This window comes from Antrostomus carolinensis, unplaced genomic scaffold (assembly GCF_000700745.2).
Source record: "Antrostomus carolinensis isolate BGI_N321 unplaced genomic scaffold, ASM70074v2 scaffold14362, whole genome shotgun sequence".
Taxonomy (NCBI): domain Eukaryota; kingdom Metazoa; phylum Chordata; class Aves; order Caprimulgiformes; family Caprimulgidae; genus Antrostomus; species Antrostomus carolinensis.
The window spans coordinates 1-14,333 of record NW_010300266.1 but is presented as its reverse complement, the minus strand read 5'-3'; the positions used below and the strand labels follow the sequence as shown (position 1 = coordinate 14,333).

The following is a 14,333-nucleotide window of genomic DNA, read 5'->3' as shown; positions in this document are numbered from 1 at the left end:
TCTCCTTGGCAACCTGGGGGTCTGTGGCCAGCTGCACTCCATCTTTGTGTGTCCATGTCCTCCGGCAACATGGAGCATCGATGGCAGTGCCCAAAATGATGCTGGAGAGGGTCTGTTTGCCTGCCAGCCCCCTGTCCCAGAAATCTAACTAGCCCCCTGTGTCTAGCGCTGTGCTCCCTGTCTCCCCGCCGCCTCCCCTGCCCCCGGCTCCCTGCCTCCCCTGCTCCCTGCCTGCCCTGCCTTCTTGTGCTTTCGCACTTCACTGACTTGGGATCCCAGCCCCTTGTGCTTCTCCCACCTCTATAAACCAGGATGCTCTGCCTCTTTACTGCCTGCTTACCCAGGCCCGGCCTCCCACCACCTTCCAATGAGGTCTAAGCCAGGATATCATCCTCCAGACCTCCTTCCACCTGCACTCCACGTCCTTAACTGGATATACAGGCTCCCATGCTGCCTGGGGTGGTGCTGAGCTCTCAGGGGAGAGTTGCAGACTGTTACCAAACTGAGGAATGAGAGATTAGACGTCAGCAGCTCTGTGGTTACTCCCTGGGTGCAGGTCCTTACCTGCAGCACCTGTGAAGTCATTTCACTTTGCTTTCCCTGCTCTGATGGTGAAGGGATCAGATCTCTCCTGTGGGCCACAGGACAGGAGCTGGCAAGTGGGCAACTGGCATCGGAGAACAGAAATATTGAGCCACTGAGAAGATAGGGGAGGCCTTGTTCACCTGTGTAAACAGTTCCTGCCTAAGCCAGCCAGGGATGTGTCATAGAAACAGCACTGCAGGAGGGGAGCTGAGCTGGTGCCCAGCAAGCTTCCCTTCTGCAGCTGGGGCAAAAGCAGGAGCTTTGGGGTGCCAGTGCAGCATATGCCAGGAATAGGAGAGGTGCTGTGTCTGCCTTGGCACAGCTCATGGCCCTTCAGACTGAGCAGTGAGATCCCTGTAATTTTCTCTTGAGTATTTTGCCTCCTTATGCTTTTCCTGACTTCTTTTTTTTTTCCTCCCCCTGCTGATTCATGGGCACTGTTCGGTTGGGAATGTCATGTGGCAGCATTTTCTGTGGGTTGACAGAAATAAAACCAAAACAAACTTCTTTCTCTCCTTGTCTGAACTTGCCACCCTTCATTTCATCATACCCCTTCTCTCTAGAGCCCCTGTGTCCTCACGCTTCTGCTCTGCATTTCAAAGGAATTCCCAGTCAACTGGATACCCAGAGCAGAATTCCTCACCAAGATTATCTGCTTGCAGTGTAGGGCAGCCAGCTGCTGTAAGCGCCAGGTATTCAGGCAAGAAGGAACAAGCTTGGTTTTCATGGGAGTGCTTGATCAGCCCCTTGCCCTTGGCTCCCTTTCATGTTTGCTATCCACCTCCCTTCCCAGGTGGAAAAGGGCTGACTTGGTTGCCAGTGCTGCCTATTACACTTGTGCCTGGAGGGCTTCGTTAGGGAGGATTCAAAGGCTCAGTGGGTAGAGAGTGGATGATCCAAGGAGATGTGGCAGACAGTGAAGGATGAGCCCAGTTTCAACAGGCAAGGCAGAGTGTAAGAATGTTCTTACTTGTGTCATTCCCTTGTCCTTCCAGCCAAATGACTACTCTTCAAGCCTGTAGCATAGGGATTTACTGAGTTGGAAGTACCATCATTTTATTTAATGCTCAGAGTTTGTGGGCTTCTGTTTTATTTTTTTTTCTCCCAAAAAGTGTGTCTGATGGTTCTTTAACCCACCTGGACCCTTGGCTCCAACATGGCAGCCCATAGCCTCTCTCTGCTGGTTCTGACCAGCTGCTCCCTCATTCCAGTTGGTACTCCCTGTTTCATGTCTGCAAATAGTTGATCTCTGTCACCCTCCCAGGGCCAACTGTGATCTTGTAGCTCTCTCTCCTGTCCCCTACCAGCTGCCTCTTTTCCAGGAAAACTGTGGGTTTCTACCTGTCCAGGTCTGGAAACCATGCTGTATCCCAGTACCAACTGTTGCCCTTCCACATATGCTTTCCAAGTTGAAGGAGGAACCCAAATGCATGCAGTATTTGAATTGTGAACTCCCCCTGGGTTCATACCGTGGCATGGTGACATTTCTCAGTTCCTCTCTTTTCCTGAATGACTTCCCCAAGACCAGGCTAGGATTTAGTAGCAGGCATGAGAACTAACTCCACGGCCCTGCAAGGATCTCATGGGTGCGCGGCCTTCCCTGAGGGACAGGATGGCATCCCCCATCTCACGAGGCTCTCTCTTCTCATTGGCAGGTGTAAGGAGTGCTCCAGCACACTGCTTCCAGGATCGTACAAGCCCGGGTCAGAGGCAGGGACTTTTGTCTGCACGCAGCATCGTGGTAAATTGGCCATGAGTGGGAAGGCAGAGAGGAGGCCCAGCCCAGACCGACAGTCGCCAGAGCTAAGAACTGAAACTGGGGATGGCAGCGTGGGTGAGGATGCCCTCCCTATGGGAGCAGAGGTGGGGAAGGACAACAGCAACTCCCTGGAGAGCATGGCAGAGACCCAGACGCCTGCAGAGGGTTTATCTGGCCCAGTGGAGAAGGACAGCACGCCCAGCAAAGCAGAAACAGCGATGCCCCCTGCTCACGCAGGCAGCGGGGTGCCTGTGTCCCAAACTCCCCCCAGGCCTCCCCTTCCCAGCAAGCCCACAGTGCTCACCCAGGACAAAGCCAGCTCGCTGGATGGACGGCTCAGAGACATGCGGCCCACCCCCGCCCCAAGGAGGACCACCGATGTGTCAGCCCTCTCCCCTCCCACCTCTCACCCCGTCCCCCGGCCCAGGTCCACTCTTCAGGGTGAGGGCAGTGAGTGTGGGCCTGGCATGGTGAACGGTAAGAGAGCGCAGTGGTGGCAGGGGTTACCCTCCCCCTCCCCAGCGGCCAAGGTGGTTGGCTGCAGGTTGGATGAGTTTTGTTGCTTCTCTGTAGCCTGATGCCCCTCTGCCTCTGAATACATCTCAGGCTCAGACACCAAGCCTTCGATTGCCAGCCATCCGCATAGTGAGGAGAGCAGCGCTAGGCTTCACGCCTGCCTGCTCCCTTATATTTCTCCAGAGCTCTCCAGTGTGGAGGGAAGGTGGCAGTGCCAGAGCAGTTTGCAGGTGTGGGGACAGAGTGGCGTATCAGTTCTCCAGGTGCAGCTCCTGGGGTGGGATGGGAAGGGGAGAAAAAGGTAAAGGAGATGTTTGGGGCTGACTGACTGCACCGACTGTGGGAGAAATGCCATGAGGTCTTCAGAGAGTGGGAATAGCCAGCGTCCCATGGGGAGATGTGTAAGAGGTGCCTTGTGTTGATTTAACCTCTTTCTTAATTTCCTTTTGGTGTTGTGACAGTCTGACCCTGTGTCTTTCTAGGTAGGGTACCTGAACCCAGCCCCCCTGTCCCAAAACCCCGAGGGAGACCCTGCTCCTCTGATCGGTACGTCCTTCTGTTCACAGATCACCTGCAAACCCCATAGCGAAGTCGGGCTGTGGGGATGGCTTAGCTGCGGTCTCCTCTCCCACCTCCACCTGCCCCTGCACTTAGGAGGTTGTAGGCTATGATCAGGCCCCTTCCCTTACCTAACAAGTGCCCAGTACAGTCAGGCTGACAGTGTTCGTTTGTATCTCCTAGGGTCTTTGTCTCTTAGGGTTTGTAAAGAGTTAAAGGGCTTCAGAGAAGCGTTTCTGTAGCACATGTAGACTGCCAAGTGCCTTCTGAAATGTCCCTGCTTGTGGGTGCTGGGAAGGGGACACTTGTCTTCCCTGTGGAAGGTTTGTCCCAGGAAAGGTCCAGTGCAGGGATATGGCAAGTGCCTGGCTGCAACCTTTACACCTCCTGGGCTCATACCCAGGAGCCTGCTGGTGTTGATTCATTCTTGCCTGCTCTTGGGACAGAGGTTGCACAAGCACCCTCCATTTGCAACTGCCAAGGAGTGGGTGCGTGCAGCAAGTGACAGCCACCTTCCTGATGAGCTGTGATTCACTGAGCTGTGGTGCAGGCTTGCCATGGGCTCTGCCCTCAGAGGAGCAGTGGCGCTTCCAGCCTAGCAAAGAGGAGTCCACCCCTTGGATGCTCAGATAATGAGGTGACAAACAGCCCTCTCAAGTGTAGGAAGGGAGCTCGACCACAGAGGGCAGGTATCTGATCTCGACTCCCCCTCCATCCACAGCCTGGGGCGCAGAGCTGGGTGTAGGAATGATGTTGAGGCGGGGAGAGCAGCGGTGCCCATAAAACTCAGCCTGTACTGCTGCTTAGAAGATGGAGACTGCCAAGAAACCAAAATGCTGGGCCCAGCAGGCAAGTCAGGCAGGCAGTGCTTCCCTCAGGCACACACAGGCTTGCCTGCAGAGAATGAGATGCTTTGTGTCTGGGGAAGACTTGGACCACCCTTGGATGAAAAAGCTGCTTCTGCATGGGAGACATCCTGCTCCATCTGTCCTTTCCCCTGAGGGCTAAGTCCCTCTGCTGTGCCTCGCTGTACCAGCATGTCTCTGCTCCCTGCCACCTCCATCTCTCTTTCTCTTCTCCCAGTGCTGGAGCTGCTGTGAGAGCCAAGGACCCGCCATGGATGGCCTTAGTGCAAGCAGAGCCCAAGAAGAAGCCAGCTCCACCGCCTCCCCCAGGCAACAGCCATGAGACTCCAAGTAGGACTTCAGAGGATGAGGATGGGGAGGAGATGGGGAAAGCCAGGAGCGAGGAGAGCAGGTCTGATGCCACAGAGCCCAAACCATACAACCCCTTTGAGGAGGAGGACAATGAGGAAGAGGAAAGTGCTGCCACCCAAAAGAGCACACCTGAGCAAGAGCAGAGTGAGACTGCCACCAAGCCTCTCCACCCCTGGTACGGCATCACTCCCACCAGCAGCCCAAAGACGAAGAAGCGGCCAGCTCCGCGAGCCCCCAGTGCTTCCCCACTAGGTGAGCTTCTCCCACTCCCTTATCCCTCCTCTGCAAGCCCTGTGCAGCCCCTTGGAGGCTCCCCTCTCCCAGGTGCCTCTGTGTCACCCTGGTAGGCCAGGCCTTTATGCAGTGATGGTTGTGCTGGACTTGTGCTAGCCGTGTCCTCTCTACCCACTCACTGGAGCACAGCATTTTCAGGCAAGACCTTCGTGCCAGAGGGTCCCTTCTGTCTTCTCTGAAGGCAGACAGACACAGGTTCCCTTTGCACTTGCCCCTACCTCCAGTTTATACCACTCTCTCCTTCTCTCCTGGCTGCCTCCCTGTTCCTCCCTGAGCTCTCCCTTTGCTTTGCAGCCCACCACCCCATCTCCAGGCTGTCACACTCCGAGCCGTCATCCTCCACCCCATCTCCAGCCCTCAGCCTCGAAAGCATCAACTCTGAGAGTTCAGCCAAGGTGCTGGGTGACACCGATGAGGCCTCGGTGCCCAAAAGCTCCTCTGAGCCCACTGTCCACACGCCGACAGCCACCAAGACCTCTAGCACTGACACGCCACTGGCCAGTGTCTCCTCCAGCGAAAGCCCTGCTGCCCCAGCCAGCCTCTCCACCAACTCCTCCTTCTCTTCCTCCAGCGAGCTGGCCAGCTTCAGTGGGGAGGCGCAGCCCAGCACCCCGCATGCCAGCAGGAGCATCTCCACCGGCAGCTTAAAGACCAGCCCCAGCCGGCTGCCCCCCAAGCCTCCTGCTGGGCCTAGCCCTACACCCATACTCTTGGCTTCAGATGGGGATGCTGGGAGCCCTAAGACACCCTCCTCGCCCAAGCCACAGCTGAAGGTGAGATGGTGACCTTCCTTCTGTACAGATAAGGGGGCTTTTCTTTCCCATCCATCAGCCCATCACAGTGGGGTTCATGAATCCAGGCTTGTCCCTTAGGTAGGTTTGGCGTTTGACCCCCTGAAAGCAAGCCTCAGGCATGTGCTTGTTAAATGGTGGCTCTGCTCATACTCTGCCTGCCCCACATGCTAGAGAAGAGGCAGGATGTCGTGTGGTCAGAGCAAATAGGAGGGGAACCATGAAGGAAAATAACGCAGCGTCTTTGACAGAGAGGAGCTGGGGAGCTGATGCCAAACAGGAGCACAGCTGCTCTTTGCCCCGTGGCTAGGCTGCTGGTGGAGATCAGCGCTGTGTTCCTGCTCTAGGAGAGCGTGTGGCAGGACAAAACCTAGGGCTGCCCTGTCTGCTCAGTCCTGGCTGTTGGGATGTTCTGTCCCTTCCCTTTCACGGACCCTCACCTGTCTCCTTTTGTCCCCTCTCTCCAGTCTTCCTGCAAAGAGAACCCCTTCAACCGGAAGCCGTCACCTGCTGCCTCCCCCTCTGCAAAGAAACCTCCCAAGGGCTCCAAGCCAGTGCGTCCTCCTGCACCAGGTCACGGCTTCCCACTGATCAAACGCAAGGCAAGAAGGCTCTCGGGAGCAGCGGGGGGAAAGCCAGATCTCTGCTCTCTGTCAGGGCCATAGCTGTATACAGGCACCCTGCTGATGGGTGTGCGGGTGAGGATTGCAGCAGGTGGCTGTGGCTGGGGAGGACGGTGTCTAGGCTAGACCCCGTTGATGGCAGCATCATGGTCTCACTTTGCTCCAGAGTGGGGTGGGGATTTTGCATCCACACTTAGGTGGAGTGGTCTGTTGTCCCCCTGCCCCCATTAGTGTTGACCAGCCTTAGGGTTACCCCTGGAAACTGGAGGCTGATGGTAATGGAAGCCTCTGCCTTGTGGTTTGGCAGGTGCAGACAGATCAGTACATCCCCGAGGAAGACATCTATGGGGAGATGGATGCCATTGAGCACCAGCTGGACCAACTGGAGCACCGTGGGGTGGCCTTGGAGGAAAAACTTCGCAGTGCTGAGAATGGTATGTGGGGTGTGCTGTCTGTGGGTGTGGGGTAGGATGGACCCTAGGGCTGCCCTGTATCCAGCCAAGGAGATAGCAGCGGTGACCTCCTCCCTGCTGATGCTGGGGTTGGAAGAGCACAAGGGGCTGTCCTGTGCTACAAGAATGATCATGGCCATACTCTGGACATGGGGATGTCCCTAGAGTGGAAACAGGTGGGAGAAGAGATAAGGTCTCTCTGGGGCTCAGAAACAGGCTGAAGTCAGGTTTGCTCTAGCCCAGTGCCCCTCTCGTGGCTTGGCAGAGCCCATCCTGCTGCAGGGTGATGGGATCCTCCAGGGCTGGGGATGGCTCTGAATTGTCCCTTGGTTTGGCAGACAGCCCTGAGGACAGCCTGCTGGTGGACTGGTTCAAACTCATCCATGAGAAGCATATGCTGGTGCGCCACGAATCAGAGCTCATCTACATGTAAGTGTGTGGGGAGGCACTGGCGCTCTTGCGGGAAACCCTGTCTCAATTGTGCTTCCAGGGGAGAGCCTGACACAGCCTCCTTGCCTGGAGAAGGGATGGAAAGAAGGCAAGCAGATAAATGTATCCAAACACACTCAGAACTGACCCACTGCAAGTCACCAGAGCCCCCACAGCATCTCCTTCAGGAAGGCCTTGAGCAGCCAGGGCTGGTTCCTGCTGGCCCTTGGCTCCCTGGCCCTTTGGCTGTACAGGATAAGACCAGCATCCTGGTGGTTCTTTCCAGCTTGCCCTGTAGCCTGGGATGATGTTCTGCCTCTCTGGAGCCTTGCAGTGGTTCCTGGCAGTGCCCTCTTCCCTTGCAGCTTCAAGCAGCAGAACCTGGAGCAGCGGCAGTCGGATGTGGAGTATGAACTGCGTTGCCTCCTCAACAAGCCAGGTAAAGCATCGCTTGGGTGCCGTTACCTGCATTTTTCCCCTGGACGTCATCTCCCCTCTGTCCAGGTGGGTCTCAGGTGAAGAGAGACAGATTTTTAGGGATGCCAGCTCAATCGGCTGGCTTCAGAGCTGCTGCCCCACCTCACTGCATGGATGTGCTCCTTTTGTCCCCATGGGATGCCACCTGCAGGGCTCTCACTGCTAGCCCAGCTGGCCCTGCAGCATGGCAGGGTAGCAGGGGATCATGCTAAGGGATATCTGCCCCAAAGCTCTGGATTTCAGAGCTTCTTCAGTCATTTAATTGCCTGTTGTTCCTTGGGATTTGGCTGGATAGAGAAGGACTGGACCGACGAGGACCGAGGGAGGGAGAAGGTGCTGATGCAGGAGCTGGTGACCATCATTGAGCAGAGGAATGCCATTGTGAACTGCCTGGACGAGGACCGGCAGAGGTGAGTGAGGAGTTGGGTAGGCTGGAGGAGAGGGGAAGAGTGTAGCGAGTCTGACTCAGCGCCACATGAGTGGTTCATGGGGTTGTCCCAGGATGTCCCTGTTGCTGATGTCTTTCCGAGGCTTCCCGATTCTTGTCTCTTTGAATGCCTTCTGTGAGAAAGACAGGGCAGTACTTGCAGCACGTGGGATTTATTCTGCTGGTAGCAAATACTCACAAGACAGTGATGGATGTGCCCCTCAGTGGCTTATAAGTAGGAGGTTCTCTAGCCTTAAACAATACAGCAGCTGTTTTCAGGGCTGAATTGCTGACCTATTTCCCACTCTTTCTTTTAGAGAAGAGGAGGAGGATAAAATGTTGGAAGCCATGATTAAAAGGAAAGGTAAGAAACAACTGGAAAGATTTTTGGAATGACGGTTTCCTTGCTGACCCCAGCAAGGGGCAGCATAAGCCATTCATGAAATTGTGTGCAGAGGAGAGACTGAATCTATTCTGTGTTGCCTCTGGAACCTTTCCTGTAGGGCTGTTAAAGTTTAGGGTACAGTTGTGCTGCACACCCCTGCTATCGCAGGAAGAAGTGTGCATAGAGTGGAGGGCTCTGATTCATGGCTCTCACCCTTGCCTCTGCTGTCGTGCATGTGTGTGTGTCCAACCATCGGCATCCCACAGTAACAACCTCCTTTTGCAACCCCAGAATTCCACAAGGAGACGGAGACGGAGAGCAAGAAGAAAGGCAAATTCAAGCCCATGAAGGTGCTTAAGCTGCTGGGCAACAAGCACGATTCCAAGAGCAAGTCAACCAAGGAGAAAAGCTAGAGCAGGGGAACACCAGCAGTGGGAGGGATGTGCTACCCAACTGCCCTGGCCTCCCTGCAGCTGGCTGGGATGCCTGCCAGGAAGGGGGGCTTGCCTCCCTCCATTCCCTTTGCCTCTCCCCCACTCCCTCCCCAGCCACTGGAGCTGCTGCCCCAGGGAGATGCCAGCCCTCTGCCCAAAGTGGGGGAGTCTGACCAAAGCACTCCCCTGCCCAAGGCTGCGGAGGAGCCTGACCGTCCCCTACTTGAAGCCTTGCTAATGAGGCGGGGAGAAGATGGGTTTGCTTTTCAGATGCATTACCCCATTGCGTGTTTGTTGTTAATAACTGAGAAGCAAGCCAAGGAGTTTGGTGTTTGTGGGAGAACTTGCACTAACTGCCCCCCATCCCTTCTCCTGCTCTAACTGTGACAGTTCCATGTGCCTCCGATTTCTGCCAGGATGGGACAGGGCCTGCCTGTCCCTCCCTGCCTGCTCTTGTCCCCTTCCTGTCCCATTTTTAACTTCAGGAGAAAACTCTGGCATTAGAATCAGGATTCTTTGGGTTTTACTAGCCTAAACTAAAATGTTAAGAAAATACTCCTGCATCACAAGGCTATAGAGCCATAGCCAAAAACATAACTGGTGCCCTATTTATTTTGAGCTGTCCCCTCCCTCGGGCGCCAGGGCTGGGTGGGCTCTGTTACAGAGCTGAGAGGACCCAAGGGGATGGTGTACAGCTGCTAGGACGTAGCTCACACGCCCTACTCAGGACATCTTGCCCCCCGCTGCTGCTAAACACCACTGACTCTGCTGCCTTCAGGGAGAGGGAGGAACATTCCTTTTCCAGACAAGGGCAGAAAAGCTCAAGACTGACTCAGTGCTGGCAAGGGGCACTAAGCTTCTGCCTCTGCTCACTGGTGCCACCCTTGAGCAGCTGGGGAGAGAAGCACAGTCACAACTGACCTTTACCCAGCTTCATCTCTGTATACTTTAAAAGTGTGCAGGGGTTGGCTGGTTATTTTTTTTACACCTCCTTTACTAGATGAATTCAAACCCATCCTACAACTTTTTAAACCCCTTATTTTATTTGTCATGTGTGTGTGTGTGTGTGTTTACCTTGGAGGAGGGAATGGGGGGGTGGTGTTCTTCCAACCATCCCTTCTTCCTTCCATTTTTGTTCCCTGCCTTCTCCTCCAAGGCGAGGAGCTATTTATTGAATTGTTGGATCAGTCTGAATTAGAGATTCATGGGTGTTTGGTTGGTCAGCTGTTTGTCATGCCTTCCCATTAGCAAACTAGGCATAACCAGCCCCGAGCAAACTGCTGCAGTCCCTTCTGAAAACCCAACAGGCTTTAGCCAAAATGCTCTCAGAGCAGTGCCTTGCAAGGTGGCTGGCGTAGCGTTCTGGAAAGGGATCCTTGTTTCCCAAAACCTGAGGGACCCGAACCCCTCCTCAGTCCCAGCGTGGCCCCTGTGGTTGGGAGTTGACAAGCTCAGCCCTGTGCTGGTGACACCATCTCACTCTTGCCATACTGCATCAAGCTGGTGAGGAGCAGTGGTAGGAGAGGGGAGATCCCAAAGCACAACTCTTCTCCAAGGAGAAACAAATGTGCTTTAGAGCCTGCTGTCACGTCGCTGTTGCCAAAAGGCCACCGGGATTGCTGCAGGCTGACACCCCTTGGCCCCATGCCCGATCAGAACTCTGATTTGTAAATTATACTGCACTAATCCGTGACTTCCATTCACCCAAACAGAAATAAAAGAAACATGGGATTTAAAAGATGATTGTGGCTTAGGTTTCTGATTCCTTTGTGTGCTTCCGCTGTCCTGGGTACAGGGTGTGCTGCCTGGCTTTGGGGAGTGGCTGACAATATTGCCAAGAAGCAGATGATGGGATCTTAAGGAAATTGGGAGGTGGCTTTTGTGCTGGCATTTACACAGCACTAGCAGGGCATCATGCTTCAGCCTGCTGGAGGACAGAGGTGGGGGTTATGCATGAGATGAGCAAACAGCCGTTTTCAGGCTCTGTGGAAAGCTGATGGCTATTCTGCATACCATGCTTCTGGGAACCAAAAACCACAGCGAGCCCACAGCAGAGAGCAGCATGTGCTGGGCTGAAATCCCCTCTCCCTCCTCAGCACAGCTGTGTTCCTGAGCGCCTGCCCACTTCATCTGCTGCTGAGAAGTTTGCTGATGCACAGTCACGCTGACCGGCAGCAGTGCTGGAGGCTCGTGTTTGCGCAAGGCCACGTGGCTGCATCTTCCTCCCCACTCTCTGTCAGCACAGCCGCTCCCAGAGTTGTGGGGACAGGAGCGGGTCGTAGATGTGGGTATCCACACGTGTTATCATCATACTGTCATGAGAAACCTCTACTTCTGGGTGGATGGAAAGGAGTGACATTTTTACTGGTGGATTGCTGTACTTTGAGGCACTGTGTAGGCAAAATAAGGCTCTGCTTTGTCATGTTTTGGTAGCCACTGCTGTGTGTTTTCATCTCTTAAATATCACTGAGCAAGAAGGGATCCAGTGTGTGGGCAGGATTTTACAACAGCTTTCTCCTGTTACCAGCTCTGTACAAATTGCTCCTGCCTTCTGGCTTTAGGCAACAGGTCATGCTGCCCCTTCTTAGGGCACAGGCACAGAGCAGCGCTTGAAAAGAGGTGGGAACAAATTGCACTTGTATTTTTCCCTTGGCCTAGTCATGGGGATCAGATTTGTTCCCACCAGGGAAGTCTTTTGTCATGATCTCTCTCATTTCCTCACTTCTCTTCTTGTCAATGATCTCCATCTCACGCATTTTCTGCAAAGTACAAAGGGGAAGGGCTGAGGGGGGAGCTTTTTGTTTTTTTTCTTCTTTTGACAACCCCAAGAACAAAAGTTTTATTTCCCTGATTAAGTTACATCCAGAGATGGAAAGAAAGGCTGAAAACCTCTAGCCCACTCTCCCCAAATTCCCCATGCCATGAAGGAGTACACTCAGTTCTCTGCCCCTTTACCTGCTCAGATATCAGAGCAGACTCTGCTTTAAGGTTTCTGACATTAGGGATTCCCTCCGTGCACTGTACAGCCAGTGCCGCCACGACCCTTGCGTACCTGTGAGATTTCAGTGAGGATAATCCTTTCGTACTTCTTGCCCTGTCCTAGAGCTTCCATCTCTGCCAGGAATTCCCTCCTCTCCTGAACTTCATTCACCACTGACAGATAAGAGAAAACACTGTGGCAACAGGATGCAGCCAAAAAGCAAGAAAACATGTTTCTGTCTTGATCTGAACCCCCAATTTCCTAGCTTTGCTTGAACAGCAGCCCTGCCAGGAGAGGGGTGATGCCTGCTGTAACACTCATCTTGTGCATGTCATCAAAATACCTCAGTAGTCCCTTATGCAATGGGAAATGTCCCCCCACCCATCTTCTTCCTGTTGCCCATCTTGCAGGAACAGTAACTTTCTAGTTTTCTTTGTACAGACAATTCTCTGTTGCTTGTGGGCAATTTAACCAGTCTGTGGATGGAGACAGAACCTGGTTAAAGCTGTTCAGGTTGATTAGTTGACTTGCATCACCCAGTGACTGCAAACATCTCTGCTCCCAAGACCAGCACAGGCACAGAATGTTAGCTGCCACTTTGCAGCGCAGACCGGCAGCCAGCTGGTTCAAATCTCACCACAGTGCAAAGCACGTGGGTATTTCAGGTGGGTCAAGGACAACACTCAGCTTGTGACAAGTTTTAGAAGATACAAAGTATGTGTGACGCCAGCTGTGCTGGCTTCCCTGCAGCAGGGACCAAAGCACCCTTAGGGTCAACATTACTCTAGCGCTGTCCATCTTTGTGCTTCCCTGGCTAGCGAAGGGCTGGCTGGAGTGTGCACACACATTGAAGATTCAAGCACAGAGAGGTATTTGCCAGGTTTTTGCCATCCCAAATACTCTGCAGGCCAAAGTCCATCAGTGCTTAAAATTCTGCTCTACCTTTAAGTTTTGCTAGTGTAAGTGCTCTGATCTTGGAGTGAAAGAAAACAGAGCCCATCCTATGGTCAGGCTGGCAAGCGTCCTAGTCTATGTTAAGTTAAGCTGGCAGGAGAAAGGACCCGCAGTACCTGGGCTTCCTGCCCAGGTCACCCTGCCCATCCCTAGGGTATTCCCCTGCCAGCAGAGCTCATTTTCTGTGGGCAGCCCAGGGAGCTCACATCTGCCAGCAAACCTCTGCAGTATAAGCTCTGTGAGGACGGCTGGATCACAGCGCCACAGCAGTAAGTCCTTTCTCTTGGAGACTGGGCTTTGTGCCTCCTTCTGCAACGGGCTTCAGGTTACCAGCAACACAGCCTGCTGCCCCAGCCCTCGGAGGGAGCCAGCCTCCCAGGCCTCCCGTCTGCCTTCCTCTAGGCTATGGAAAGACATACATTCTTCAACCCAACGTACATTCTTCAAACCTGTCAGGCTTGGGTACCTCCTCTTCCTTTCTCTGAACCACCATCTGCTTCACGTTGTGCTCCACCACATCCTTCCCTGTCGCTAAGATGTTTTGGAGCCTTTGCTTCTCCTTTTCCAAATCTCCTGGGAATGCCAAGGGGAAAAAAAATTATTATCAGCCTGTCTCCTTAGGGAAGAGCCTGGCCACACTGTTTCTCTGCTCATGGTGCTAGAGGAAGCGTTATGTTAACTGCAGCCCATCTTTAGACTGTACTGCAAAGCACCTCACAGGCGTACCATGGTGAAAAGCCAACCAAACTGACATCGGAGGTTTGATTCACATTTATAGGCTAGAAAATTACATAGCACTCCCTTCTTACACGAGGACTGTGAGTCCCTATCTCTGCCCTAGCCAGTGGGCAGAAGTCAGTCAGCACTTAGAGCAGAAGTTCCCTCAGAGACCCCTTTTTAAAGCATCTTTGAAGACAGAAAGTGGATGATGAGCAATTAAGATGCTCCCTGCCGCTGCTGAGATTGCAGGCAGGAGGTGGATGTAAGGGGAAGAGAAGGACTGAGTGACATCATTTATTGATTAGCCGTGTTTGCCAACTTACGCCTTGGCTGTGGCTTGAATTTCTCTCGGGTGTAGGCATCTCCTGCCTGGCAGACCTTGGCAGGTCGGAGATGCGGTTTAGCTGAAAGCTTGCAGGGCTGACAAACTGCTGGGGAGGAGGCAGGTGCTGGAGGTGCTGGCTTTTTGCTGGATGTGGGGTGGCACTGGAGGGGCAGGGTATCTCCCCCTGGAAAGCAAACCAAAGCCAACATTGAGTCAGACAGAGAGGAGCCTGGCTGGACAGCCCCAGGCTGCCACCAGCAGAAGATCTGCCTGTTGATTCACTGTGTCTGATGAGTGAAGACCCCAGGTGCCTCCGATGTCTCACCCTGGTTGTTGGTACGCGCTGACGCCAGGCAGACTGTGGTTCAAGTCACGCCACTGCATTCCCTGGATGACCCGTGGGGACA

General features: G+C 53.9%; 2 protein-coding genes across 2 annotated transcripts in view; one reads left to right on the top strand and one right to left on the bottom strand.

Annotated features, from left to right (window-relative positions):
* Window positions 1-9,157, top strand: part of MICALL1 (MICAL like 1) — a gene marked incomplete at its 5' end in the record, with an annotated part of 18,427 nt that extends 9,270 nt beyond the window's left edge. Inside the window, 11 exons of the mRNA XM_029083772.1 lie at window positions 2,241-2,821; window positions 3,343-3,406; window positions 4,502-4,887; window positions 5,224-5,702; window positions 6,188-6,322; window positions 6,651-6,777; window positions 7,134-7,224; window positions 7,590-7,663; window positions 7,997-8,111; window positions 8,446-8,492; window positions 8,805-9,157. Of these exons, the coding sequence (XP_028939605.1) occupies window positions 2,241-2,821; window positions 3,343-3,406; window positions 4,502-4,887; window positions 5,224-5,702; window positions 6,188-6,322; window positions 6,651-6,777; window positions 7,134-7,224; window positions 7,590-7,663; window positions 7,997-8,111; window positions 8,446-8,492; window positions 8,805-8,926 (2,221 nt within the window). The remainder of the gene's footprint in view (window positions 1-2,240; window positions 2,822-3,342; window positions 3,407-4,501; window positions 4,888-5,223; window positions 5,703-6,187; window positions 6,323-6,650; window positions 6,778-7,133; window positions 7,225-7,589; window positions 7,664-7,996; window positions 8,112-8,445; window positions 8,493-8,804) is intronic.
* Window positions 9,158-11,558: 2,401 nt separating this feature from the next.
* On the bottom strand, window positions 11,559-14,110 carry CUNH22orf23 (chromosome unknown C22orf23 homolog; the record flags this gene model as incomplete). The annotated part of the gene is made up of 4 exons (XM_010163078.1): window positions 11,559-11,706; window positions 12,000-12,100; window positions 13,320-13,454; window positions 13,925-14,110. Coding segments are annotated over 4 exons (527 nt in total), but the record flags the coding sequence as incomplete, so codon positions are not given.
* Window positions 14,111-14,333: the final 223 nt, after the last annotated feature.